The sequence below is a fragment of the Telopea speciosissima genome, chromosome 4, assembly GCF_018873765.1.
Source record: "Telopea speciosissima isolate NSW1024214 ecotype Mountain lineage chromosome 4, Tspe_v1, whole genome shotgun sequence".
Lineage (NCBI taxonomy): Eukaryota > Viridiplantae > Streptophyta > Magnoliopsida > Proteales > Proteaceae > Telopea > Telopea speciosissima.
Window position 1 is genome coordinate 26655875 of NC_057919.1, and position 26520 is coordinate 26682394.

The window sequence follows — 26520 nt, forward strand, 5'->3', positions numbered from 1 at the left end:
ATTCTACTAAAAATTAAGAGATATTAAAACCTTTTGAATAAAAAATTAAAACATAAAAACAATTATAACCTTACAATCATGAAAAGAAAACATATAACAATAACCAATTCAATTCAATGTTAAGTTTACATCTAATTTAATAAAAAATTACAAGAGAAAGAAGTTGTTTGAATAAAAAATTAAAAAGAACAAAGTTTTCATCAATCCATAGAAAAAGGTTCACCCACCATCCTAGGGTTCACAAAACCACTCCTACAATTTTGATATGTTCTAAAATACCCTTCTGATGATAATTCCCATCCCATCCCCCATTCACCGTGGGTGGAGAGAAACTATGTCCAATAAAAAAAATTCCTAATATATAATCGTTTAAAGCCATTTAAAATCGAAACCGATGAACCCATTCATTAAAAAAATTCGATTTTGATGTTACAAAAAAAAATCTTGCAACTATTCGAACCGAGCTGTTTACACCGAAATAGAACCGTTTTCCTTCTCCTGTATCCGAACTTTACTATGATACGAATCCGCACTTGTTGTAGTCGTCAACGTCGCTATACAGAATTTCATCAAAAACGTAGCTATACAGACAGAATCATGAGATGAGTAAGACACCCAACAACATCAAACAAAGGAAAGATACCAGAGGAAAGCAAGAAAGAGGCTGCCGACCGAAACAGAGAAAAAAAGGAAAACGGGAGAAGTTTGTTGCTGGAAGGGAATTTTGGGCAAAAGGGGCATCAACAGAAATCCTAAATGGCAAACCAGTCATCTTCTTCAGCATCTGTAATTCTCTGTGCTTCTTTCAATCAAGATAACAGGTGAAATTCCTCTCACTAAACGAACAAACTGTTAAGATTTTGATGATGTTTTGTTTCAATTACGGTTTGATTATGGAATTTAAACGAGGATTCATATGATATATTTTTATATATATATATAAAAAAAAAAATCCTCGCTTGGGTATTGTCTTCTGTTTTTTCAGTAATATTTCCATAAGTATTGACTTGAAGTAGTATCGAATTGCAGTTGCTTTGCCATTGGAACTAGGGATGGATTCAGGATATTCGACTCTAATACTGGGAGAGTTTTTTATGAAAGAGGTTAGTTAAATACCCAATCCAAATTTATTTATTTATTTCAGGTTCAAATTCATTAATTCACAGTCTCCTTTTTGTCCAGGCTATTTAAACTAGTACTCCCGAGAAAAACCCATAAATTGATAATCTGTAATAACCTACTTTAGAAGATAGCTTTTATTTTAGGTTCCGAACGATGAATGGATCGGGGAGGGCAGGGGTTGGATGGAAGTAGAGTTGTAAGTACAGTTGAAGAAATAGGGAACTTTTATATCTGGGCTAGTGATACTTCATTGACTTAAATGTATTGAATTCTTAGTTTCTCTATTGCTTTGTTCTTCTTGATCAAATATATGTATATGATTGTCAGATTCTTCAGTTTGGACTTACTTCTAGTAAAAATATAGCTTGGATATGTAGTATGTACAATTCATGATACTATGAGAAGGTAGTTAAAATCATTACTAATTCTATCCTGATGGAATATGATATTATGCTAGCAATTGGAGCTTTTAGCATCGTTGAAATGCTGTATAGTTCAAGCCTTCTTGCCATAGTAGGAGCGGGGCAGCAGGTATTTACACAGCTCTTAGTCTTTTTGTGCTTCTATAATGAGAGTACACTATTCTCCTAAGTATTGTACAGTTGATTGTTATATTTTAATCCAACTGCAACAGCCATCATTGTCCCCACGTCGGCTCTGCTTGTTCAATACTATGACTGGCACTGCACTTAGAGAGCTAAATTTCTTGACGTCGATTCTTGCTGTTCGTGTAAATCGGAAGAGGTAAGGAAGTCTAACATATTGGTTGTTCAAAACTAGAATTCCAGAATTGAGAATAGCTTGAATGATCTGATCGATCACCCCAGCCCTTTATTTATAATAAAATCTAGTCACATAAGAGATACAAATCCCCCCAATGCTATTCCTACTAGGAATTCCCACTAGAACTAGGAATCCCCAATAGGAATCGTATAAGGGGGAAAAAACAGAAATAAAAACACAAAATAGAATGCCCAAAAAGTCCAGAATACCGTGGGGGTATTCTGGTTACATTATTCAACACTCCCCCTCAAGTTGGAGCAAAGATGTCGATCATGCCCAACTTGACTAGATTAGGATAAAACAACTTTCCAGGCAGTCCCTTGGTGAAGACATCAGCAAGTTGATCCGAAGAAGTCACAAAGGGAATACAAATCTACCCACCTTCTAATTTCTCCTTGATAAAATGCTTATCCACCTCAACATGCTTGGTACGGTCATGCTGTACTGGGTTGTGCGCTATACTGATTGCAGTCTTGTTATCACAATACAACATCATAGGAAGGCGAATAGGAATACCTAGATCTTGTAGCAGTCCTTTAAGCCAAAGTAACTCACAAATTCCCTGTGCCATAGCTCGAAATTCAGCTTCGGAACTAGAACGAGCAACTACATTTTGTTTCTTGCTACACCAGGTGACAAGATTTCCACCTACAAAGGAACAATATCCAGAAATAGACTTCTGATCTGCAGAACCAGCCCAATCAGCATCAATGTAACCTTCTATCCGTAGGTGACCATGTGAAGACAAAAGAATGCCTTTTCCAGGAGCCGACTTCAAATAGTGTAGAATACGAAGAACAGCCTCCATATGAGAAGTGTAGGGATCATGCATAAATTGACTCACAGCACTCACAGCAACAGTAATGTCTGGACGAGTGTGTGAAAGGTAAATCAACTTCCCTACAAGTCTTTGGTACCGGCCTTTATCAACAGGCTCACCATCATTTTCCTTGAGCCGAACGGTAGGATCCATAGGAGTATCCGCAGGGTGGCAGCTAAGCAAACCTGTTTCGGCCAACAAGTCTAGGACATACTTTCTTTGGGAGAGAAATATGCCTTCTGAAGATCTGGCCACTTCAATCCCAAGAAAGTATCATAATTTACCTAGATCTTTAATCTCAAATTCCTGGCCAAGGAAGGTCTTCAACTGTCTGATCTCATTACTATCATTGCCAGTAACCACTATATCATCAACGTAGACTATAAGAACAGTGAGTTTTTCACCAACCCTCTTGATAAAGAGTGTGTGATCAGCATTACTCTGCTTATAGCCCACAGAAATCATGGCCTTGTGGAATCGACCAACCAAGCCCGGGGTGACTGTTTCAGCCCATACAATGCACGCTTCAGCCTATATACTTTTCCTTTATTTCTGTCACAAGAAAACCCTGGTGGAATGTCCATGTATACCTCCTCTTCCAGTGCCCCATTTAGGAAGGCATTTTTAGCATCTAGCTGTTGCAAATCCCAACCAAAGTTGACTACACATGACAACAATACCTGAACTGTATTCAGCTTTGCAACAGGTGCAAAGGTCTCCTGGTAGTCAATGCCGTATGTTTGAGTAAAACCCTTGGCCACGAGTCATGCCTTATATCTATCCACGGTGCCATCCACCTTCTGTTTCACCACAAACACCCATTTACATCCAACGGTTTTCTTCCTAGGTGGAAGAACCACAAGCTCCCATGTATTATTTTTCTTCAAAGCCTCCATTTCCTCCATCATGGCTGCCTTCCACTTTCCATCTGATAGAGCTTCCTGCCAAGTATTAGGAACACGAACAGAAGAAAGGGAAGAAATAAAAGCACGAAATGATGGGGAAAGGGAGTCATAAGAAACAACATGAGATATAGGATGCTGAGTGCAAGTCCTGACACCTTTGCGAAGGGCAATAGGTAACTCAGGAGAAGAAATATTACCGGGTGGAGAGACAGGTCCTGGATCCAGGTTTGGCAATTGGATGGGTACTGGAGCAACGGTTGATTGAACCTGCTTATGTTTCCTTCCATAGGTCTTCATATTGCTAGCATCAATCCTCTTTTGAAATTCACTAATAGTCCTCTAGATAGGAGTTTGGGCTGCTCCCCCTGTACAGGAACCTCTTCCCCTGACTCGGGGGGAGGACTAGAAGTAGGCTGAACAATCTCTCCCACTGACTCAAGTGGAGGACTAGAAGTGGGTTGAACAGACTCAAGATAAACAGGCTGGAGTAGAGGTGGAGAGTTTACAGTCAACACATCTTTACTTACACTCTCCCCCTGAAGATGTGGGGACACATAGTAGGAGACACTCTCATGAAACACGACATCCATGCTGACAAAAGTCCGGCGGGATGGGGGGTGATAGCACTTATATCCCTTCTGTGTAGCTGAGTATCCCAAGAAAATGCACCTAAGACTACGGGGATCAAGTTTGCCCGGGGACCTGGTATCCCTGGCATAGCAGACGCAGTCAAACACTTTGGGTGGAACAACAAATGAGGAAGAGCCAAGTAATAACTCAACAGGGGGTTTAGAGTTAAGGACCCTACTGGGCAGCCTATTAATCAAATAGGCTGCAGTGAGGACAGCATCCCCCCAATAAACGGAAGGGACGTTCCGGGCAAACAAGAGTGCACGAGCGACCTCCAAGAGGTGGCGGTTCTTCCTCTCAGCCACACCATTTTGGGCTGGAGTATCAACACAGCTGGTTTGATGGAGGATCCCATGGGCAGCCAGGTATTTTTGGAACTAACCTTCCATATACTCGCGCCCATTATCACTCTGTAAAATTTGAATAGTGGTATTAAATTAAGTTTTAACCATCTGGTGAAAGTGTTGAAAACATGAGGAAACCTCACTCTTATTGTGCATAAGATAGACCCAAGTAAACCTAGAATAGCAGTCAATAAAAGTAACATACCACCGATGCCCTGAAAGTGAAATTTTCCTACTAGGACCCCACACATCAGAATGAACAATATGAAATAAAGAAGCTGATCTTTTATTGGAAATGGGATAAGTTGAACGTGTCTGTTTGGCCAAGACACAAGGCGCACAAAAGAAGTCTTCTTTATGACAAGACTTACCTAATGCTAGAAATAAAGTAGATAAAGTACCTAAAGGTGGATGTCCTAGTCTAGAGTGCCATATGTGTAATTCAGAAGAGAAAGATGCTGGGGAACAAAGCCGAGAAGGTAAAGCCTGTGTTGATGCAGGGTCTCCATCAAGAAGGTACAATCTGCCATGCACTTTACCCGATCCAATCGTCTTCCCCAAGTCCAGTTCCTGAAAAACACAATGAGTAGGAAAGAAAGTCACTTTACAGTTTAAGGATTTGGTGATACTGTTAATGGAGAGAAGATTAGTGGTGAACTTGGGTATATGTAGCACTGAAGATAAAGTCAGAGAAGGGGAACAACCAATGGATCCTTTCCCAGATATGGAGGAGAGGGACCCATCAGCAATTTTCAATTTGTCCTTACCAGAAGCAGGAAAATATTTGTTAAAAAGGCTGGAGGAACCTATCATGTGATTAGTAGCTCTAGAATCTATAATCCAAGGAGTGGAAACTACTGATGCACAATGACCACCAAAGGAAATACCTGTACGGGCAAAGCAGAAACCTGAATTGGCAGCAGATGTAGTGGGGGCAGCAGATGTGTTCAACAGACGGCGGAGAGCTTGAAGTTCGTCCTGGGAGAAACCGATGTCAATAGTGGGAGCTGAAGTTACACTTTCAGTGTGATTGGCCTTGTTTTTAGATTTAGCATGACAACGTTTGCTCTCAAAATCAGTAGGCTTCCCATGAAGTTTCCAACACTGAGCCTTAGTGTGATATGGTTTGTGGCAATGATCACACTTCACAGGCTCTTTAGTAGTAGCAGTAGCAACAACATTATCAGCAGAAGTGTCAGTAGTAGTCTGTAAAGCTGATCTGGCGACCTTAGGAGTAATCATCATAGCAGCCTTGCTTGTCTCTTCACTGTGTACATATGAAAAAGTTTCCTCCAAAGTGGGGAAAGGAACTCGACCAAGAACCTGTACCCGAATAGGGATCATAATCATCATTAAGTTCAGCCAGAAAATCATATACCCGAAACTGATCCACAAAGGTATGGTAGGCAATAATATCTGCAACAGTGGTAGGCTGGAATCGAGCATAGTGATCCAGTTGCTGCCATAGGCACTTGAGGGCAGCATAGTACTTAGTGACTGTCATCTCCTTCTGAGTAGTGTTTTGAAGAGTCTTCCTGATCTCATAAACCTGAGCACCATTCCCTGAACGACCATAAGTACCCTTGACAGCAGTCCATATCTGAGTGGCAGTGTCAAGGAGAAGGTACTGACTAGAGAGGTCAGTGGTTATGGAATTCAGAACAAAAGACATCACCATTGCATCATTGGCAGCCCATTTAGTGCGAGCAGCCCCTTCTTCAGTGGGTTGCTTGGTGGTACCGATAAGGTGGCAGTGAGTCCCCCGCAAAGAACAATGGAGATAATGATCTGGCCCAAATCAGATAATTGGTACCATCAAGTTTGATGGCAGCAGCATAGGGCAGGAAATCATTCTTGGTCTGATCTCCTCCAGAAGCAGCCGAGTTAACCTCTGAGTCACCCATAAGTCAGCAATGCAGATTGCAAAAAAAAACTGATTTTCCAAAAAACTGCAGAAATCGATCTTGAATTGGGCAGAATTCTGATCTTCAAAAAACAGCAGGACCTTGGTGTTGAAACAGTGTCGATTGCAGTAATTGAATCAGGGAATAATCCCTCAAAAAAACTTCCCAAACAGCAGCCTATAATAGCCAAATCGATAAGGTTTCAGGGTTTTTCAAAACCCTGACAGTTGAGATCGATAAGAGAGGAAGTAGGCTGCAGCTTTGAGGTCTTCAATCAATTTGAATGCAGATATGATAGTTGCTGTCGATAGGCCTGCAATGATGCTCCAACAGAAAGCAATCGATCTCCCACTGTTATGAGATCAATTTCCACAAGAGTTGAAGCAGTCCCAAATCGCAGAGATGAACAATGGCAGCAGCTATCGATCTGATTTAGGGTTTTAGAATTGAGGTGGGATAGAGGGCAGCACTCGAACCATTCTTGGATCACCTCATGGGTGCTGCCCTAGAAGGGTTTAGGGGACCAAAGAAAGAGAAAGAAGAGAGAGAGAAAAGATTGAAGAAGGGAGAAGAAGAGGGAATCGATGGAAGGGGGAAGGGGTTTTTTTTTTGAAAATCGAGAAAGGCTCAAAACCGTAGCTCTGATACCATGTTCAAAACTAGAATTCCAGAATTGAGAATAGCTTGAATGATCTGATCGATCACCCCAGCCCTTTATTTATAATAAAATCTAGTTACATAAGAGATACAAATCCCCCCAATCCTATTCCTACTAGGAATTCCCACTAGAACTAGGAATCCCCAATAGGAATCGTATAAGGGGGAAAAAACAGAAATAAAAACACAAAATAGAATGCCCAAAAATTCCAGAATACCGTGGGGGTATTCTGGTTACATTATTCAACAGTTACCTTCTGAAGCAGCACCCTAGCTTTTCCATGTAAATGAAGTTCATCAGCTTGGGTGACATTTGAATAGTTTCATTAGCAAACTATATTGAGTTGCCCAATTTGATGATTATTAAACAACCTTAGTAGCTCAATTTTCTGGTCCAGTTAATATTTTGAAAGAATAATTCAAACCCTAGAATGTTATTATGTAATGTATCTATATCTGCCTTACCTTTATCTTTATGATAAACGCCTCTGTTGCTGTGTGCCTGTGAGCTCAGCAGTGTAAACCAGATCACAATTACTAGAACAAGATGATTGACTACTACATATATGTATGTACTTCTTGTTTATTCTGATTAAGTTCAATAAATTTGTATGCAGGCTTGTTGTGGTGTTGCAAGAAAAGACATACATATATGATTTGAACAGTCTTGCCATCCTGGACACAGTTGATACTGTGCCAAATGCAAAAGGTAAGATTGGAATCTCTTTTACATTCCACTCCCTCCATCCCAAAAGACTGTCTTGTTTGAAAAAAAAAAACCTACATTTTAAGGTGAGTGTTATTTATGCATTAACCACCTGTTAATTCTAGTCCATTTTCCAATACTACCCGGTCTTAACTTCTTCCTCATTCAATTATGGCATGTGATTATAATAAACATTTAGATAATAAAATAGGGACCTTATGAGAAATTCAAAAAGCTTCATATCTTGGTTTTTACGAGGAAAAACATTTTGGGACAGCAAAAAACCTCAAACAAGGATATCTTTGTGTTTCTTTGACTTTGTCATGTTCTAACATTGTATTTCTAAGTTCTCTAGCAAACTTTGGCAATTTTTTCAGACAGTCAATTTGCTTCAGTTACCTTATATGCAAGACTTATTTCAGGGCTTTGTGCATTTTCTCCTAGTTTGGATGGTTGCTATTTGGCTCTTCCAGCAAGTACGACAAAAGGATCTGTGTTGGTATATAATGTGATGGAACTCCATTCGCATTGTGAGGTTAGTTTGCTATGAGACCTGTGTAATGTGATTTCTCATGGGTATCATACTTTTTGCTGCCATGTCCTTTATGAACTCTTTTACTTTTATTGTTTTCAGTCACTGATATGCTGTTGTCTAATCTCCCTTCAAAATTCATTGCAATTTAATTTCTATCTTGTAAACGGTTATTCAAGTAATATGTTATAAACACCATAAATGTTATGCAAGTTCAAAACATTTTTGCCCAGTGGTAATCTTGTCTCTTGACATAGGGAACACGTTGGAAGTGTTTTAGATTTTGAACTGAAATATTGTGAAAATCATGGGAATATTGTGAAATTCTTGGAAGCAATGATTGTACATCAGGAAGTGATAAGAATCAGTATATTACCAAATGAGGTGATGAGAAAAGTTTGGTTTACTAAATGGAGCGTCAATACTCATACCCTGAAATAATTATACAAGGCTATTAGAATATATTAAACTGAGTCTGAAGCAGACTTTCTAAAAGCTTTTGAAATTCAAAATGATATATCATTAATGGTTTTTGCTATGTATTGGTGTTAGTTTCTTATAGGAACATTTGGAGAATGGAATGAGATAGCTGCATATTAATATGGTATTTTATTCTTCAATCAGAAATGTAATTGATTTTCATTATGTTTCATATTTCTTTTGCCCTTCTTTGTGCCTGATTGCTTCTCCCCCCCCCCCCCCCCTCTGCAGTTGTTTTTGGTTGCAATTGGTTCTTCCGTTTATTTGAAATGAATTACCATATGCAACTAAGCATGTAACTATGAGAGAACGGATTTATGTTTTGTTCCCTCTATCAGTTACTTTCAATCTGTTTTATTACCTATTTACTTTAATTCATGTTTAAAATAATGTAAATTACAGATAGATGCCCATCGTTCACCATTGGCAGCGATTGTACTTTCTTCCAATGGGATGTACATAGCAACGGCTTCTGAACAGGGAACCTTAATCAGAGTTCATCTGGTTTCACAGGCAACCAAGGTGAAGCATACCGCATTATTCTTTCTTCTTTAACCAATGGAAATCTGCTGTTTCTGTTTTGCAAATATCTTTGCAGTCTATAGAGATGCAGTCCCATAGATTTTGACCGTGGAGGCAAGGAGGATGGGATCCATCATTTGATAGGTTGCCTATGAGATCTACAAAAAGAAACTTGAATTGTAATCATTGATATATGAGGTCCTATTATGGTTATGTATGATATTTTGAAGGGAAGTTTGTATCCTCTGTAATCGAAACTATATTCTAAAATTGCTGGAGGATATTATAAATTTGACCATCATATGTGGGAATCACCACTTTTTCACTTCAAAGATGTCAAGTGGTGGACTTGCTAACCCAAAAAAAAAAAAAAACAAAGGGAAAGAAAAGACACTAGATGTTATGTGGACCTCAGGCTTTCTCCTTTTCTTGCTTGACTTTTACCAACTAGTGTCCAGATAATAACATGGATCAAAACAGAAAATAAAAATAAGAAAGCCTTATATTATCACTAATGGTTTGTCACTTTTTCCTTTAAATCTTCAGGTATCTGCAGTATATGGAACCTAACCATTCTTTCTGTACCAGTCATATAGTTTTCGAAGAGGGACATACCCGTCGACTATATATTCCTTGTCGTTTGGACCATCTACGGAACTTCCAGATATTCTTATTGCTACAAGCTCTTCGGGTTCTATTCATGTGTTTTTTCTTGGATTTATCCTAGATCAGAGGTGAGAAGCCCCTGCATGAAGAAATGACAATTTTTTGATTGACCAAAATACAAACGCATTTAATTGAAAATTTCTTCTCTAATTATCATATTGTTTTTCAGCGAAATCATCTGTTACTTGTATGATTTCCTTTTGCTTTGAAGACGCTTTCTGTTAAATACATTCCATGGAAACAAATAGAGTCTTATTATAAGATGTTTTTCAGTTTTATGCCATATGTAAGGTGTTTTTGAGTTGCATGCCACATATTATTTTTCCATTTACTCTTATGCCTCTAGGATTTTTTTTCCCCCATTAAAATGAAGGCACAACCTTATGCAGATAAAGGGCCCTGAAACACTCCTAGGGTTTTGCTGATGGATTCGAAGCCTGCACTATGCGGTTTTCTGAAACATAAGGGTTGATGTGGCAAATCCAACAAATTGTGGGGCACTCTCAACATGAGCCACATGCACAGTTCTCTTTTTAATGTCAACCCCATGGCCCACGTTGGATTGCTCTTATGTTCTTGAATCAATATATTTTAGAGGGTGGGCCTTGGTGCAACGGTAAGGTTGCTCCATTGTGACCAAGTGGTCACATGTTCAAGTCTGAAAACAGCCTCTCTGCGGAAGCAGGGGTAAGGCTGCTTACATTATAACCTTCCCCAGCCCCCGCAGTGGTGGGAGCCTCGTGCATTGGGTACGCCCTTTTTTTTTATACAAGTTTAGAGTTAGTATATCTTTTTGTCACATGGAATAAGTGTTGGAATATATGGGCCAGAATACTGTGGGGGGTATTCTGGACCTTTTTTACTGTTTTTATTTTTGTTTCTATTATGTGGGTTTAGTCCCACATTGCTCAGATGTAATTTTGTCTTCTATTTTCACTAATATAAATAAAGGCTTGGGGTGATCATTAATCATCCAAGCATTCAGCTCTAATTCTGCCGTCTCAACATGGTATCAGAGCAGGTTTTGGATTAGGGTTCTCCTCTCCTCCATTCTCGATCTCCCTTTCCTCTCCTTTTTTTCTCTTTTGTTCTTTCATATGTCATAGGGCAGCACTGATGAGGTGATCCATATGATCTAGTTGCTGCCCTCCATCACCTTAGTCCATGCTATAACAATTTCAATCGATAAGGGATTGCTCTCTGTCTGCGAAATTTGAAGACTTCATATTTTTTGGATTGATTCAATCTCCATTACATGGAATATCTCCACCTCTTTGAAGATCAAGACCAGCGGCAGTTTATTAGCCAAGCCTCTATCTCCAGCCAGCTCTTCTGAAGATCCCCTCTTTAATCGATTTTTTCAGGTTTCCCAAAACCGTGCAAATATCGATCTTGGGGATACAACTTTCTGTTAGTGCTGATTTTTGGAAGAGTGATTCAGCAGCCCTACAGGCCCACGTAATCCAAATTTCAGCTTCATCCCATGCTTTTTTGACAGCCTTCTCCCAAAAGTCGATCTCAACATTATCAAGGTTTTCTCAAAACCCTGAAAATATCAATTTCAGGGAATTACTTGTCTGTTGCTGCTGATTTTTGGAGGCACATCTGATCATCTTTTACAGAGTCTCTCCTCCTCTTTCTGGACATTCTATTGGAGTATTTAATGGGTTTCTCGTCACAACAGCCTCTCTCTGTAATTTGGGCTTCTCTGCTGCAATTATGGGTGACTCTGTTACTTCCACTGCTACTTCTGATAATGATGGCCTAGGCAAACTAGACTATCACACTTTTTATCCTAATCCAATCAAACTGGATGGTTCTAATTACTTGCTTTGGTCTCGGTCTATTTCCTTTGCTATTGCTGGCCGTGGCCTTACTGGTCACATTAATGGCACCACTGTTATGCCAACTGAGGCTGGTCATGCTCAAGAAAGATGGCTTGCCAACAATGGTGTTCTCATTAAATACCTGATTGGATCTATGACTTCAGATTTGCAACATAATTTTCTTCTCCTTGATACAGCCTCTCAAATTTGGGCTGCTTGCAAGGAAACTTACGGGCAGCTTAGTAATGATGCCCAAGTATAGGAACTCATGCAGAAGGTTCTCCATACTACTCAGGGAGAATTTTCAGTTTCTAAATACTATGCTACTCTACCCAGTCTGTGGCAACAATTGGACCACTTCTCTGATTTCCACCCTCCTCCAGTTGCTGACATTGCTTCATATAAGAAGCATGTGGACAAGATCAGGGTGTATGATTTTTTGGCTGGTTTAAATGTGGAGTATGACCAGATTCGTGTTTAAGTATTGGGCCATAAGCCTTTTCCCACACTTGAACAATCCTATGCCTTGAGAGCCTCCATTTCTTCTATCATAGCTTTCTTCCACTGAGGATGATTGAGGGCTTCTTTCCAATTTAAGGGTTATCTTGGTGGAAGAAATCGCTAAAACGAAAGCTTTAAAGGAAGGAAGCGTGATAGGACACAAAGTGAAACTTAGGGTGATAAGTACAATATCTCTTTTCTTTCCTCAAGGTAATAGGTAAATACAGATCATAAACAACAGAAGGAGGAAGAGCGGAAGTACCAGGGTCCAAGGGGGAATTGGTGTCCTCTGAGGAAAACCGTAGGGCTGTTATGTTGCACCCACCTATTACTGATAGATCAGCCCTCAAGGCTGCTGCCCCGGCTACTCCTGCACCTGTTGGCATTGCTTCTCTTGGTGATTCTACTACAGGGACTGTTGTTTGCGAGTACTGTCACAAACCCTACCACACTAAAGAGAAGTGCTGGAAACTTCATGGGAAACCAGCTGACTTCGAAGCAAAAAGGGCTGCCAAGACAAAGACAAATCCAAAGAACAAGGCTCATCACACTGAGACTGTTACTACAGCCCCTGCTACTGACATTGGTCTATCCCAGGATGATCTCCAGGCATTCCTACATATGCTAAGGACTTCCGCTGCTGCTGCCTGTACTACATCTGCTGATACTGCCAACTCAGTTGCTCCTTCAGGTTCACACTTTGCCCGGTTAGGTATTCCATTTGGTGGTCACTGTGCTTCTATAGCTTCCCATCCTTAGATCATAGATTCTGGAGCTACAAATCACATGACTGGTTCCTCTAGTCTGTTCCATCATTATTCTCCCACTTCTGGGAAAGACAAGGTCAAAGTAGCTAATGGTTCCCTTTCCTCTATATCTTGAAAAGGAATTATCAATTGTACTTCTTCTCTTCTTTTGTCCTCTGTTTTACATATTCCTAATTTTACTACTAACCTTCTTTCTATTAATAGTATTATTTGTGATCTTAATTGCAAAGTAACATTTTTTCCTTCCCAGTGTGTTTTTCAGGATCTGGGCTCTGGGAAGACAATTGGATTGGGTAAAGTACATGGTGGATTGTACCCTGCTTGAAGATGGTCGTCCCTCTCCACCATCATTACCTTCTCCGCTACCTCAGAACTCCTTGGTCTCTTCTGAACTTTACCAATGGCATTCTAGATTAGGTCACCCTCCATTAGGAATTTTAGCGCATTTATTTACTAGTTTGGTCACCGCATGTACTAAGGATGACTTTTTTTGTGAGGCTTGTGTTCTGGCCAAACAGACACGCTCCACTTATTCTTTATCAAATAAAAGGAGTTCTTGTTTTCAATTGGTGCATTCTAATGTTTGGTGTCCTAGTCGTAAAACATCTCTTTCTGGTCACCGATGATTTGTTTCTTTTATTGACTGTCACTCTAGGCACACATGGGTGTATCTTTTACATACGAAAAATCAGAATTTTGAGTGTTTTCGGCATTTTCATAAAATGGTCCAAACTCGGTTCCAGGCTACTCTCAAAATATTGAGAAGTGATAATAGAACAAAGTATAAAGAATCTCAATTTTAAAAATATCTAGATGACCATGGTATTGTTTACCAGACCAGTTGTGTTGATACCTCTGCCCAGAATGGTGTGGCAGAAAGGAAAAACCGCCACTTGTTAGAGGTGGCCAGGGCTTTGATGTTTGCTAGGCATGTCCCATCTCAGTATTAGGGAGATGCTGTCCTCATTGCTGCCTATCTCATCAATAGGCTACCTTCCCGGGTCCTTGACTCCCGTAGTCCAGCTGAGATTTTACTGGAGAACTCCTCCTTTATTGTTATTCCCAAGGTGTTTGGTTGTGTGTGTTATGCTAGAGATACTAACTCTCCAGGCAAACTTGAACCTAGGGGGTTACGTTGTATTTTCTTGGATTATTCTCCAACCCAGAAGGGTTACAAGTGCTACCACCTCTCTTCCTGCAGTACTTTGGTCAGTATGGATGTTATTTTTCATGAGACCGTTTCCTATTATTCTTCACCACCTCTTTAGGGGGAGAGTTCTAATGAAGATGTGCTGACCTTTGAGGTTCCTCCTTTTCTAACCCCTACGGCTGCTGCCTAGCCACCTGAGGCTGCTGTCCAGCCTCCTTTGATTGCTGCCCAATCTCCCTTGGCTGCTGCCCAGCCCCCTCTGGCTGTTTCCCCCTCATTCGAAGGGAGTCCTTTAAAGGGGGAGACCATGGGAAAGAGTATTGTTGATGTTCCTATTCAAGGGGAGCTGACTCCTGTCCATAGAACTATTGGTAAGTTTCAGAAGAAGATTGACAACTCCAATATGGTCACCTATAAAAAGGGAAGCACCAAATGGGGGCAGCTTCAATCCACTGTAGCACTGATAGCCATCCAGTTGCCGGCTCAAGATCCAGATTCTTCCTTTCCTGGTAAGCCCTCTTCCTCCGACCTACCTATTACTCATCGCAAAGGTACGAGGACTTGCACTCTGCATCTCATATCCTGTTTTGTTTCTTATAGTTCTCTTTCTCCTTCTTTTCGTGCATTTGTATCTTCTCTTTCTTCTGTTTCCATTCCTAAAAATTAGCAGGAAGCATTTACAGATGGAAAGTGGAAGGCAGTAATGTTGGAAGAAATGAGAGTACTACACAAAAATAATATGTAGGATCTTATGGCTCTTTCTCCAGGGAAAAAACCAGTTGGATGTAAATGGGTCTTTGTGGTTAAACAGAAGGTAGATGGGACAGTGGATTGGTATAAAGCACGATTGGTTGCAAAGGGGTTCACTCAAACTTATGGAGTTGACTATCAGGAGACCTTTGCACCAGTAGCGAAACTTAACACCGTAAGGGTGTTATTATCTTGTGCTGCAAATCTTGGGTGGGATCTTCAGCAGTTGGATGTAAAGAATGCTTTCCTCCATGGGGAGCTTGAGGAAGAGGTATACATGGATGTTCCACTAGGTTTCTCTGATAATAGGACCAGGGGCAAGGTCTGTAAATTGAAGCGTGTTCTTTATGGTTTGAAGCAGTCACCTAGAGCTTAGTTTGGCAGGTTTCATAAGGCAATGATTTCAACAGGATATAAGCAATGCAATGCTGATCACACTTTGTTCATCAGCCAAGTTGGTGACAAAGTAACTATTCTCATAGTCTATGTGGATGATATTGTGGTCACTGGTAATGATAGTGATGCTATCAAGAAATTGAAGCACTTCCTTGGCCGTAAGTTTGAAGTAAAGGATCTGGGGACTCTAAAATATTTTCTAGGGATAGAAGTTGCTCAATCTTCAAAGGGCATCTTTCTTTCTCAAAGGAAATATATCCTAGATCTATTGTCTAAGACTGGGTTGCTAGGTTGTCATCCTTCAGATACTCCTATGGAAGCTTCTACATAACTTAGGGAGAAAGAGGGTGAGTCGACAAAGGCAGTTATCAACGATTAGTGGGCAAACTAATCTATCTCTCTCACACACGACCTGACATAGCCATTGCTGTAAGTTTGGTGAGTTAATTTATGCATGATCCTCATTCCTCTCACATGGAGGCAGTCCTTCGTATTTTGCGATATTTGAAGTCTGCTCCCGGAAAAGGAATTCTTCTCTCTCCCATTGATCATTTGAAGGTTGAAGCTTATACTGATGCCGATTGGGCTGGCTCTACTGACAGAAAATCAATTTCTGGCTATTGTTCTTTTGTGGGTGAGAACCTTGTCACGTGGCGTAGCAAGAAGCAAAATGTTGTGGCAAGGTCCAATGCTGAAGCAGAGTTCCGTGCAATGGCACAAGGAATCCGTGAACTGTTGTAGCTTAGAGGATTGTTGCAGGTTATTGGTGTTGCTGTCCATCTTCCCATGATGTTTTATTGTGATAATAAAGCAGCCATTAGCATTGCTCATAACCTTGTCCAGCATGATTGTAGTAAGCATGTTGAGGTTGACCGATATTTCATCAAGGAGAAACTCGAAGCTAGACTCATCTGCGTTCCCTTTGTGAAGTCTGCTGATCAGTTAACCGATGTGTTCACCAAGGGGCTAAATGGCAAAGTGCTTCTTCCTATCTTAGTCAAGTTGGGCATGAACGACATATATGCTCCAACTTGAGGGGGAGTGTTGGAATATATGTGCCAGAATACTGTGGGGGGTATTCTGGACCTTTTTTACTGTTTTATTTTTGTTTCTATTATGTGGGTTTAGTCCCACATTGCTCGCATGTAATTCTATCTTCTATTTTCACTAATATAAATAAAGGCTTGGGGTGATCATTAATCATCCAAGCATTCAGCTCTAATTCTGATCCTCTCAACAATAAGGTTATGACCTATAGGACTGAAACTTGCCACATTGAAAAGGGATAATCTGAGGAACCTGTGCATTTGGATCCTTTAGACTTTCAGGCTGCCAACTCGTCTATCATTTCTTAGAATTGTTTCAATACAGCAACTAGTTGCTGTTGGTCTGTGGAGATATCTTCTTTCCATGGGCCATAGTTTTCTGCCATTTGGATAGCTGATTTGGGTGTTTTGACTGTTAGATAGGGTATTGTCTGGACTGGCTATGTGTCAATCTCATCCATACGCCCACCCAATTATATACATGTGATTGAAGATTGTTTTTAAAATCATGCCTTTTAATTTTGTCTTTTTTTTTTGTATAATTTTCGATCTTTACAGGAGCAAAAGATCAAGTAGTCTTCTTGGTTCAATGATTCCAAACTCGATAAATGATGCCTTTGAACCGGGTTATCACCATGTACTTCACAATGCAAACTCAGCAGGAGTCAAAAGGTAAAGCAGTTTCCAGCCGTGCCGTTTAATTTAAAGTAACCCTAAGATACCTGTTGAGTATCTGTAAGAACATTCTACATTGTTATTATTGTATATTCATGGTTCACATAAGGCAAAGCTTTTGGATTCATTTATTGGGGTGCCCCATGGGAGATCTTCTAATGAATACTCAGAAAGTATGGTAGGGTTCTGGATTCATTTTTGATTTGGCAGAGCTACTAGTGGGGCATATTAAACAATGAGATCTAAACTTTTTTGCATGTTCCAAATGTCTTATGTTGTTTAGTAGACTCATTAGGTTACTTAGATTACATACTTGTGTGTATGTGAGCGTAATGTTCTCCTCAGCATATTAATTACTTACATTGGGTGTTCTGGTGCAGCTATGCCACGATTCGCAGTATAGACAAAGTTGCCAGCACATCTATATCCCAAGTTGCTACCTCTAAGTAAGTCGTCTTATATTTCTCCTTGTCCTTGAAGGTTTCCTGATGAAAATGACCTATGTTTAAAGCCAGGGCTGTAGCTATCTGGTAGTGTTCTCCTCAGCACATTAATTACTTACATTGGGTGTTCTGGTGCAGCTATGCCACGATTCGCAGTATAGACAAAGTTGCCAGCACATCTATGTCCCAAGTTGCTACCTCTAAGTAAGTTCTCTTATATTTTTCCTTGTCCTTGAAGGGCTGCTGATGAAATGACCTGAGTTTAAAGCCAGGCCTGTAGATCCTAGGCAACTAGCTGTCAGGTTGAAATATTTTGATTTATTAGTTACAACTACCTGGGAATTGCCTAGGATCTATATCCCTTAATGTAGATTTGTAGACCTACAGTTATGGTTTTTGCCTATACTTGTTTAGTATTGAACTCTGCAATAGGGTAGCCTTAGGATATAGAGGTTCTATGACCTCTTTGAGTAGTGCTGAAAAATGAAGCATATGGAGAACTAGACCATTCCATATGTTTACAATTTTGGGTACATTTAGATTTCCTTTAAGAGAAAGTGCTTTGGGTGCTTAGTGGTCCATGTGAACCTTTAATGTGAAAAAAATGTGTTTGGTTTGCTGATTTTTATGACTTTTCATGTGTACAGACACACTATTATTCTTCCTTCTGCAAAAAGGGGGAAAATCCTTTCCTTTATTTATTTATTTATTTATTTGACTGAAACTGGAAGTAGGGGGACCAAAGATGGTTCAAATTTTTTATCTGGGCCTCTAAGCTACCTTCTGGTTTTGTCTAAAGATGCTATTGTTATTCTGTTTCTAAGAAATATTTCTGAGAATTGAATTTATTTGGTCCCTTAGATGGGCCATTTACTGGAACCAAGGATTGAGGAATAAGCATACAACATCAGATCCATCCGACCGATTGTGATCTTGATTGGTCTGGGCCAGTATGGATCTTGTTTATTTTCCTATTTCAATGCAAGCAATCAGATTGCTAGGATCAATAATGAGTTTAGGGGTCAAAGTTCTTTTATGTTCGATTCCCTGATTGAATTGTCTAGATTGATGCTGTGTGTTTTCGACCTAGGATCCCATAACTGAATGATTAAAAAGGCTTACTCATATAGTGAAGATCCTGTTACCTTTGGTATGTGAATTACATAATTCTTGTATCTATAAATAGATTGCTTAATTTTTTCTACATTGGATTTTACAGAGCTTGCATTTCAATAATCACATCCAACGGATACTTTCAGGAGTACAGCTTAAGTTTTGACCATCTAAATGAACCTTTGTGGAGTTTGGAGCGTGAATTCAATCTATTAACAGTAGTTCCAGATAATGTCAATAACTCATGACCATATAAGAAACTAGCTTTGATCATTCATCAGTTCAACTGCATTGAAGTGCGAAGGACTGACAAAACGAAGTTGATGAAGGGAGCATTTGTACAGAATGGGACATAATTAAGGTGATCCGGTGGTTGGCATACAAAATGGAGGAAGGAAGGGCTCCAAATTTCCAGTTTATTTAAATGGGGGGGGGGGGGGTGCCATCCAGACTTCCAGTTACTTGGAGAGAAAAAAGGTCAGTATAGCCAAAAATGGAGGCATTGTTCAGTATTTTTTTTAACATTAGTCTAAGCTAATTACCCCTCTCCCCCCCCCCCCCCTTTCTCTTTTTTCCTTTCATTTATTATCCAACAGCATGTTTGTTATTTACAGTTTAGAGTGAATATGAGACAATGACATCAGCCTATCAATAAGAAGTCTAATATTTATGTTTCATTCTGTGTGAATCTCATTCTTGCTTTTCCCTCATTTCAATTTTGTTTGTGAAAGTACATCTAATTGATAACTTGCAGTGCAGTCTAAATGACAATCCAAATGCGCTGTAAATGTTAGATAGAGCATCGGCTGCTCGGGTTGATCCACATTCCACCTGAACTAAATAAAAACTTATCTACATTATTGTTAGCAGCCCTAGTAGCTACAGAAATTACATGCTCATCCGTACAACAAATAGAAACATCCATTCTAGACATAAGCCCCTTCTCCTCCTTGGGCTAAATACCAAATCCCTCTCTCCTTTTTTTGTATATCATGGGTTTCAACCAACTTTTTCCTTTCTCTTCTCTTCTCCGCACCACCTGCAAAGCCTCGTAGCACCTCGGATCTGCACCCTCTCACCTCTTTCTTTGCAGAAAACAAAGGTCGTCTTCTCCTCTCAAAGATCCATGCACATTATTTATTCCCTAAATCTCAATGCACCACCTGTGAAGATCTGCCAAACTTTGTTCTAATACCACTGTTGGGACAACTATACAAACACAAAAAAGAAAAAGAAAAAAAAGAAACACATAACATCATACACAAATACGAGGAATTCAATGTGGTTCGGTACGATTGTCTACATCCACCTAATAGAATCAGAGAATTTTATATTAACTAGAAAAGCTCTACACCCCTCTGCACCATCTTGTGTGATCCCCTACTAAGGTTTTCCTCAAAGAGAATGAATAAACAACCCTAGAAACCCTAACTCCCACACAATTCCAATTTGACCTTGTATATATAATGGAATCAAAACCAACCCAATTAAATATGTACAAGCCAAATAATAATTGTGTAGGCTCCACAGAACACAAGACATAAAACCAACACTAAGGACCTCTACTTCCTTAGGCAAAGAATGACATTATTTTTGTCTTTGGGATGGTGAGATCATTACATTACCTTTGTTATATAAGGAAGCTAGTTTAAGTTCTATCTTAGCCCAAAGTTGTTTAGAGCTATTCAAATTTAGATACAGAAGGAAGAGAGTCTAGTTTCAAGTTTTGAATGCTGTGCAAATGGAGCCAAAAAGAGCCTCACCCTCTTGTTCTTAGGTTTGGATGTGGCACCACATTGAACTTTTATTGCATTGTACTGGATCTAGTTGGTGCTTTTTTTTTTTTTTTTTTTTTAATAATGAAAATATATTTAGAGGTCCTCAAAATAACTCAAAAATTATGTTTTTTACCCATGGTAAAGAGAGAATATCTTTATCCACCACTTTTGGTGGTTGTATTTTGGGTATTATTCTGGTGGGATCCTCTTCACCCATGGTTAACAGATACAAATTTTTTTTTTTCCAAATTAAATGATTAAGTTGGAGTGGAAAAGGAAAAGGGGTTAGAAATACTGTTTTAACCTTATTAATTAAACCCACAATTAAAAGTGGACCTCAATTTTTTCTTGAAGCACATCAAAGTTCTAACCCAGAAAAAATATCAAATCAAACTTTTGTCAATTTTGAAACAGATCTCTCTCTCTCTGTGTGAGTCCAACACTACTTTAAAACTATAGTAAACAATGGGGCAACTTTGAGATTAGAAAAGTAAAAGTCAATTTTGAGGCAGCTTTGCAATTGTAAAGAAATAATGGGGCAACTTTGAGATTACAAAAGTAAAAGTCAACTTTGAGGCAGCTTTGCAATTGTAAAGAAATAATAGAGCATCAGGTAGACTCGAGACTGCCAAGAAAAAGCTTTCGTGATGAGGCACTGTAAATAACAGTTTCCCTTTATTATCTATTTTAAATTTTTAAGTCTTGCTTCAAATTATATTCAGTTACATAGAATGGTACTATATTATATTAGGGCAAGAGATCGTGGCTGGCTATGTGACCCCTGCACTAGTGTCGGACCAATGAGAGTGTGTGCGGGCATCAACATGGGTGGGATTTTTTTATTTCACGGAAAGCGGGGAGATAATTTCAGGTGCTCTTATGTTTAGACACAGGCTCCACGTAGCCTAGCAGGAATATTTTCCCATTATATTGAAGTAAAATGAAATTTTTTTATAATTTTATGAAACTTTAAACACACTTTTTAACCATTTCTTTTATTTTTTATTTTGTTCAAGTTGAAATTAGATTTATAAAATGGGTGTAAAAAAATCTTCTATCATAGGGACACACCCACATCCATCCATGCATGGTTCTTAATCCCGGGATCGGTTAAGGCCAAAACCGATCTGATACTGATTCGGATCTATCAACATCGATCTGGACTGGACAGATTTACCCTTGCTTTTTAGCAAAAATCAATTTTTATTATCTTTTTACCCTTTTCCATACCATTAAATCGATATCAGATCGGTCAAGATTCGGGATCTGCCTCGACCGATACTGATCCAACCAGCCGACATCGGCAATTCGACTATCCGAGATTACGAACCATGCATCCACAAGCGGTGCCAATAGAGGCAGCACTAATTTTCTCGATACCTGAAATTGTTAGCCGCCCTCACCCACACAGATAATAAGTGGAATGGGCTTAGAATGTTGGGCGTGTCTATATCTTAACACAATTAATGAAATTGGTGGGTTCAGCCCAAACAAAAAGCCCAATACACTGACACCCCCTCCCTTCACCCGTCTCCCTGAGTTTAGATCCTCTACTGTCGAGCAGCCCACCCTACTACCAAGACATAGTAAGATGAAAAATAATCGCCTTACCCCTGCCCGAGTGCCTTTGACCATTGGAAAATGAAATTTGGGACAGTAGAAGGAAATCCAAGCACATCCCCTACTCAGTTAAAGAACATCAATCAAACCAGAAAACCAAAAATCTGTGAAGATGAAAATATCTTTTCGATGTTTTGGAGATGATGAGATAGATCAGTAAGAAAATCTTCGCTATGAATATAACAAAGCAGATAACTGTATATATTTCAGAGTAATCAATCAACTACATATATATATATATAAATTAAAGTCTATGACTTTCATTTGAAACATCTAAGTTTGATCAAATATTTGATGGAGCTACCCTGGTAGAAGTGCGTTCTTTTTTTCGCTTCCAGTAGAGAAAGACCTGAACCATGTACAATGATACAAAAATCCCCAGATAAGTGGTACAAAGTATGGCTGAGGACTTCCCATTCAATATGTAGGCACTGTGTACAGCTTCCCTACATGATTGACACTCATAACATAAGATCGTCAAATTTGTGCTCCACGAATTGCAGTTTGGAATATGAAAAGAGCTGTTCTTCGAGTTGGAGGAGTTGCAGGAGTCTGGTTCTTTGCAACAAGCAATGAAAATTGGATAAAAAGAGAAAGCAGAGATTTCATCCTGGCAAAGGTCTGTTTCATGGAGCCAATCTTAAAATTGAGCCCAATTCCCTTCTCTAACCTTCCATAAAGTTAGAACAAAAATGGTGAACCCCAGAATCAGGCCAAGCTTCATAAGGAAGTAGGTCACTAGAATCTGATGGGGACCCGAAAAACCTGCAAGTATTCCAATGAGTGCAAGAAAGATAAAACCAATTTGTAAGAGGGTGAGCCACCAACATTCTAAAAAACAGCAGGTGGGGGAGTTACTGAATAGAATAAAAACCAGAAGAAACCCAAGTATGCCATCAATGATGCTTATGTAGGCAATCCAAGGGATTTTATCTGTATCAGCCATTGCCAATGTTAATTGAAGCTCCAATAGTTACTAGCTCTGTTCAGTATCAAGTGGAAATCATCAAATAGTAAAGCTTCTTGCTCTTTGATCTGAATCCTGGGATGGAAGAGGGACACAACAGATTGGACACAAAAGAGAAAAAAAAACAAGGGTCTTGGTGTGAAACTCTTAAAGAGAGAAGAATACGAAGTTTGATGTAAAGTTAGGAACTAAAAATGGCAATTGAAGTGGAAAACACAGTTTCTGCTAACGGAAATTTGGAGGTTTTTCCGGTCCATGGAAAGTAGGAGGTTAACTGTCATTCTCAACCCAATGGTTTTGATTGTTTACTAATTTCTGCTTTCTAGAATTGAGGCACTGTTGCATATCTCCTCCATATTTCTTGAGGCCCAAAAAAATACCTTTAGACATGAATACACTTTAAAAGGGGTTATGCTTTTCAATTTAATCCGATCCTCCTTCAATACCCCCATGATAAAACTAGGAAAGAGATGGTTTTGCTCATCAATTTGGATTCAAATTTTAATATACAATTTTGGGACTGTCTGATTGACACCTCGATAGGTGTATTTAGAATAGGAGAAGGTATTCATACACGGGATGGGTATTTATGCCAATTAATTTTATTCAATGCACGACCGTACATGATAACTTTTGCCTCTAGAATATGCTAATTTTTATTTTGGCACTCTTTGTCTTATTTCCAAATGTTCTTAAGTTAAGCATACAAAATGGTTTTGAATAGGTTTGATAGCAAGGGGAATTGAAGGGAAGGAAATTTTCAAACCCAGTAAAGAAACCTTTGTAATCATTATCCCACAAGGTTATGTCATTAATCCCAAATCATTCTATATGGGTTTATTAAATTTCACTTTACTTTGCATTTAAATTTTTTAGATTTTAAAAGTACATAAAAATTACAGCAAAAAAATATCATTACTAAATATGATAAAAAAAAATAAAATTTTAAGTAGTTTATGCAATCATACAGTTTTCTTTTTAGATTTAAAATGTTTCACTTTCTTTCTTTTCAATTCCCCTTGTAACCAAATGGAACCTTGAAGGGTGTCAATAAGAATCCCTTTAAGAGGGGAGGGGAGGGGCTGGTTATGCCCCAAGGACATATGGGCTTGATATGGCTAAAACTGGGCCAAATTTTGGTTTGGTCCATTAAATTGACATTCCTAGTTAGTATCTAGAAGACTACAAAAAGTAGGGGTGTCAATAATGCCCGGCTGGCCTGAACCGCTCCGAGCGCCGACCGGACTTCGACTTCGCGCCAGCCGAAGGGCTGGGAGGTTGAGATTTTGGCTGGCCTGTCGGGTCGGTCGGGTTCGGGATAAGACTGGCTTAGCCCAGCCTGCGGCCGACCGACCCCGATAGGGCTACCATTTAGTATGGAGCGTAAGGCGAACTCCACCTTCTTTCCGTCCGATGTTGTACCCGATGCAATACCTTCTTTGGATCCACGTACCCAATCACCATCGACTTGTTCTTCTTGGGATCCACATCCACTTGCGTCACTCCTTTCATCCTTTCCACGATTTCTTCACTCTCCTCTCACACCCTTCACGTCTATCCTCACCTTTATCTCCACCGTTTGTTACAAAACAGAGTAGTTCCCTTTTAATTAACAACCAATTTATAGAGACCAAAGAAGAAGAAGAAGAAGAAGAAGAAGAAGAAGAGAGCAGAGTAGCTAATTAAGTAGTTTATACTTGCAATTGCTAGTTCTTCTTGAGCTTCTTGCTATTACTACTCCTATGAGAGAAATCAAAGATTTCGGAGATATGATTCAGAGCACCCATTTCGGTCGATCTTTCTTTCTTCATTCACTAAAGATGGAAATTTGAGATTTGAGAAAATATTGAAAATGGAGATGGTGTTGTGGATCATGGAATTCCCACTCCCCATATTTATGTATCGCGGAGCTCAAGCTCGTACGCCAAGCGCCGCCCAAGGTAACGGATAGGGCTATGTCTTCTTCATAGTTTGACGCTATGGTCGGGTCAGGTCAGGTTAGGGAAAACCCTGGCGGGTCGGGTCGTGGTTGAGGGTTTCTTGGCCCTGCCGGGTGGGTCGGGTCGGGTTTAGGTTAAGGCCTCTAGGATCGTGGTCGGGTTTAGACAGCCCGGCCCAACCCGACCCATTGACACCCCTACAAAAAGGGTAGGAAAATTTTGGTTTGATCCATTAAATTGACATTCCTAGTTAGTATCTAGAAGACTACAAAAAAGGGTAGGGTGGGGGCAATTACTATCACTCCCCTACACTTGGCATATATTTATTAAAACTCCACTAATTAACAGTGTTTTTGTTTTTCCCCCCCCCCCCTCCCCCTAAATAAAGTGAACTTTTACCCTCCCTTCTCTCCCTGATGTTTTAAAATGCCCAATGGTTACTCTATTTTTAAAATGACTGGTTCAAAAGACAACTAGTTTGAATCAAACCAATTGAACCAAGAAGGCATCTAATTCCATCCCCTTCCATATGACAACTTCAACACTTTTGATCTGCTATGCTGCTAAAATCTCAATTCTTTGTTTTTTTTGAGGGGTGGGAGAGAGAGAGAGAGAGGACGGGGAAGAAAATGCTCACTAAAGAAGAGGATGAAGAAACAGCATCAGAAAGCGAGCAAGACTCCTCATTTACACCCCCTAGCTATTAGTTGCTTGTATCATGACAACCAATCTAACTCCCTCTCACCAATGGAGATTTCCTTTATCCCCCAACTGCCAAGGGCCCAAGGCAATGTGCTAAGCGCCATACAATTAATGCAAATCCCTAATTTTAAGGGCTTGTGACCATCTCTTCTAGTCACACTCCTCATTTTAGTCTTTTTGTGTAACAACTCATCTCTGTTTCCACTACACAGATGATTCATAAAACAAACAATATATATACTTGCCTTTTTTTTTTTTTTTTTTGATAAAATAATATACATACTTGGCCGTGGGGAGTAAAGAATATAAAAATGGATCTCAGACTTTTGAGAGAGAAGAAAAATATGGAATTGATGTGACAATGGGTTTAAAACTTGATGTGATAACATAAAGTTGTCACACACTGCATTATCCAATTCAATTGGTCCAAGTATGATGAAAGCCAAATTTAATTTGTAGAGCACGAGCTCTAGAAAGGCCAACTCGATCTACTTTATCATTGGCCTTTTTGAAAGGTCTAACTTGAGGGCTATCAGCTTTGAGGTGGTCTTCATATGATGTAGCACCTCAAGGGCTATATACACATTGTCATAGATGGTCCTCGCAAAGGGATAAAATCAGATTGGCATGGGCTAATAATTGAATTCAAAATAGACTTACGAGGGTTAACGTACTAAACCATTCGCAATAATCTTGTAAATAATCATGTATAAGTTATTGTGGGCGGAAATGGTTCATCTCACAAGGGTTTTCTTGTTTGGGGATGGATAAGCAC

At 39.5% G+C, this 26520-nt stretch overlaps 1 protein-coding gene across 3 annotated transcripts; it reads left to right on the forward strand.

The window, feature by feature from the left end:
- The first annotated feature begins 626 nt into the window (after positions 1 to 626).
- LOC122657297 (autophagy-related protein 18b) lies at positions 627 to 19286 on the forward strand. Of its 3 annotated transcripts, XM_043851949.1 has the most exons (12): positions 627 to 821; positions 1030 to 1103; positions 1580 to 1653; positions 1757 to 1866; positions 7783 to 7874; positions 8294 to 8406; positions 9286 to 9405; positions 9994 to 10139; positions 17066 to 17179; positions 17563 to 17628; positions 17764 to 17829; positions 18845 to 19286. In XM_043851949.1, the coding sequence occupies exons 1-12, from the start codon at positions 757 to 759 to the stop codon at positions 18984 to 18986; spliced, it is 1182 nt and encodes a 393-aa protein (XP_043707884.1). In that variant the 5' UTR covers positions 627 to 756; the 3' UTR covers positions 18987 to 19286. The 3 variants fall into 3 exon arrangements, with proteins under 3 accessions (XP_043707884.1, XP_043707885.1, XP_043707887.1); XM_043851950.1 differs by lacking the exon at positions 17764 to 17829; XM_043851952.1 differs by lacking the exon at positions 17563 to 17628 and having other exon boundaries at positions 628 to 821.
- The last annotated feature ends 7234 nt before the right edge of the window (positions 19287 to 26520 follow it).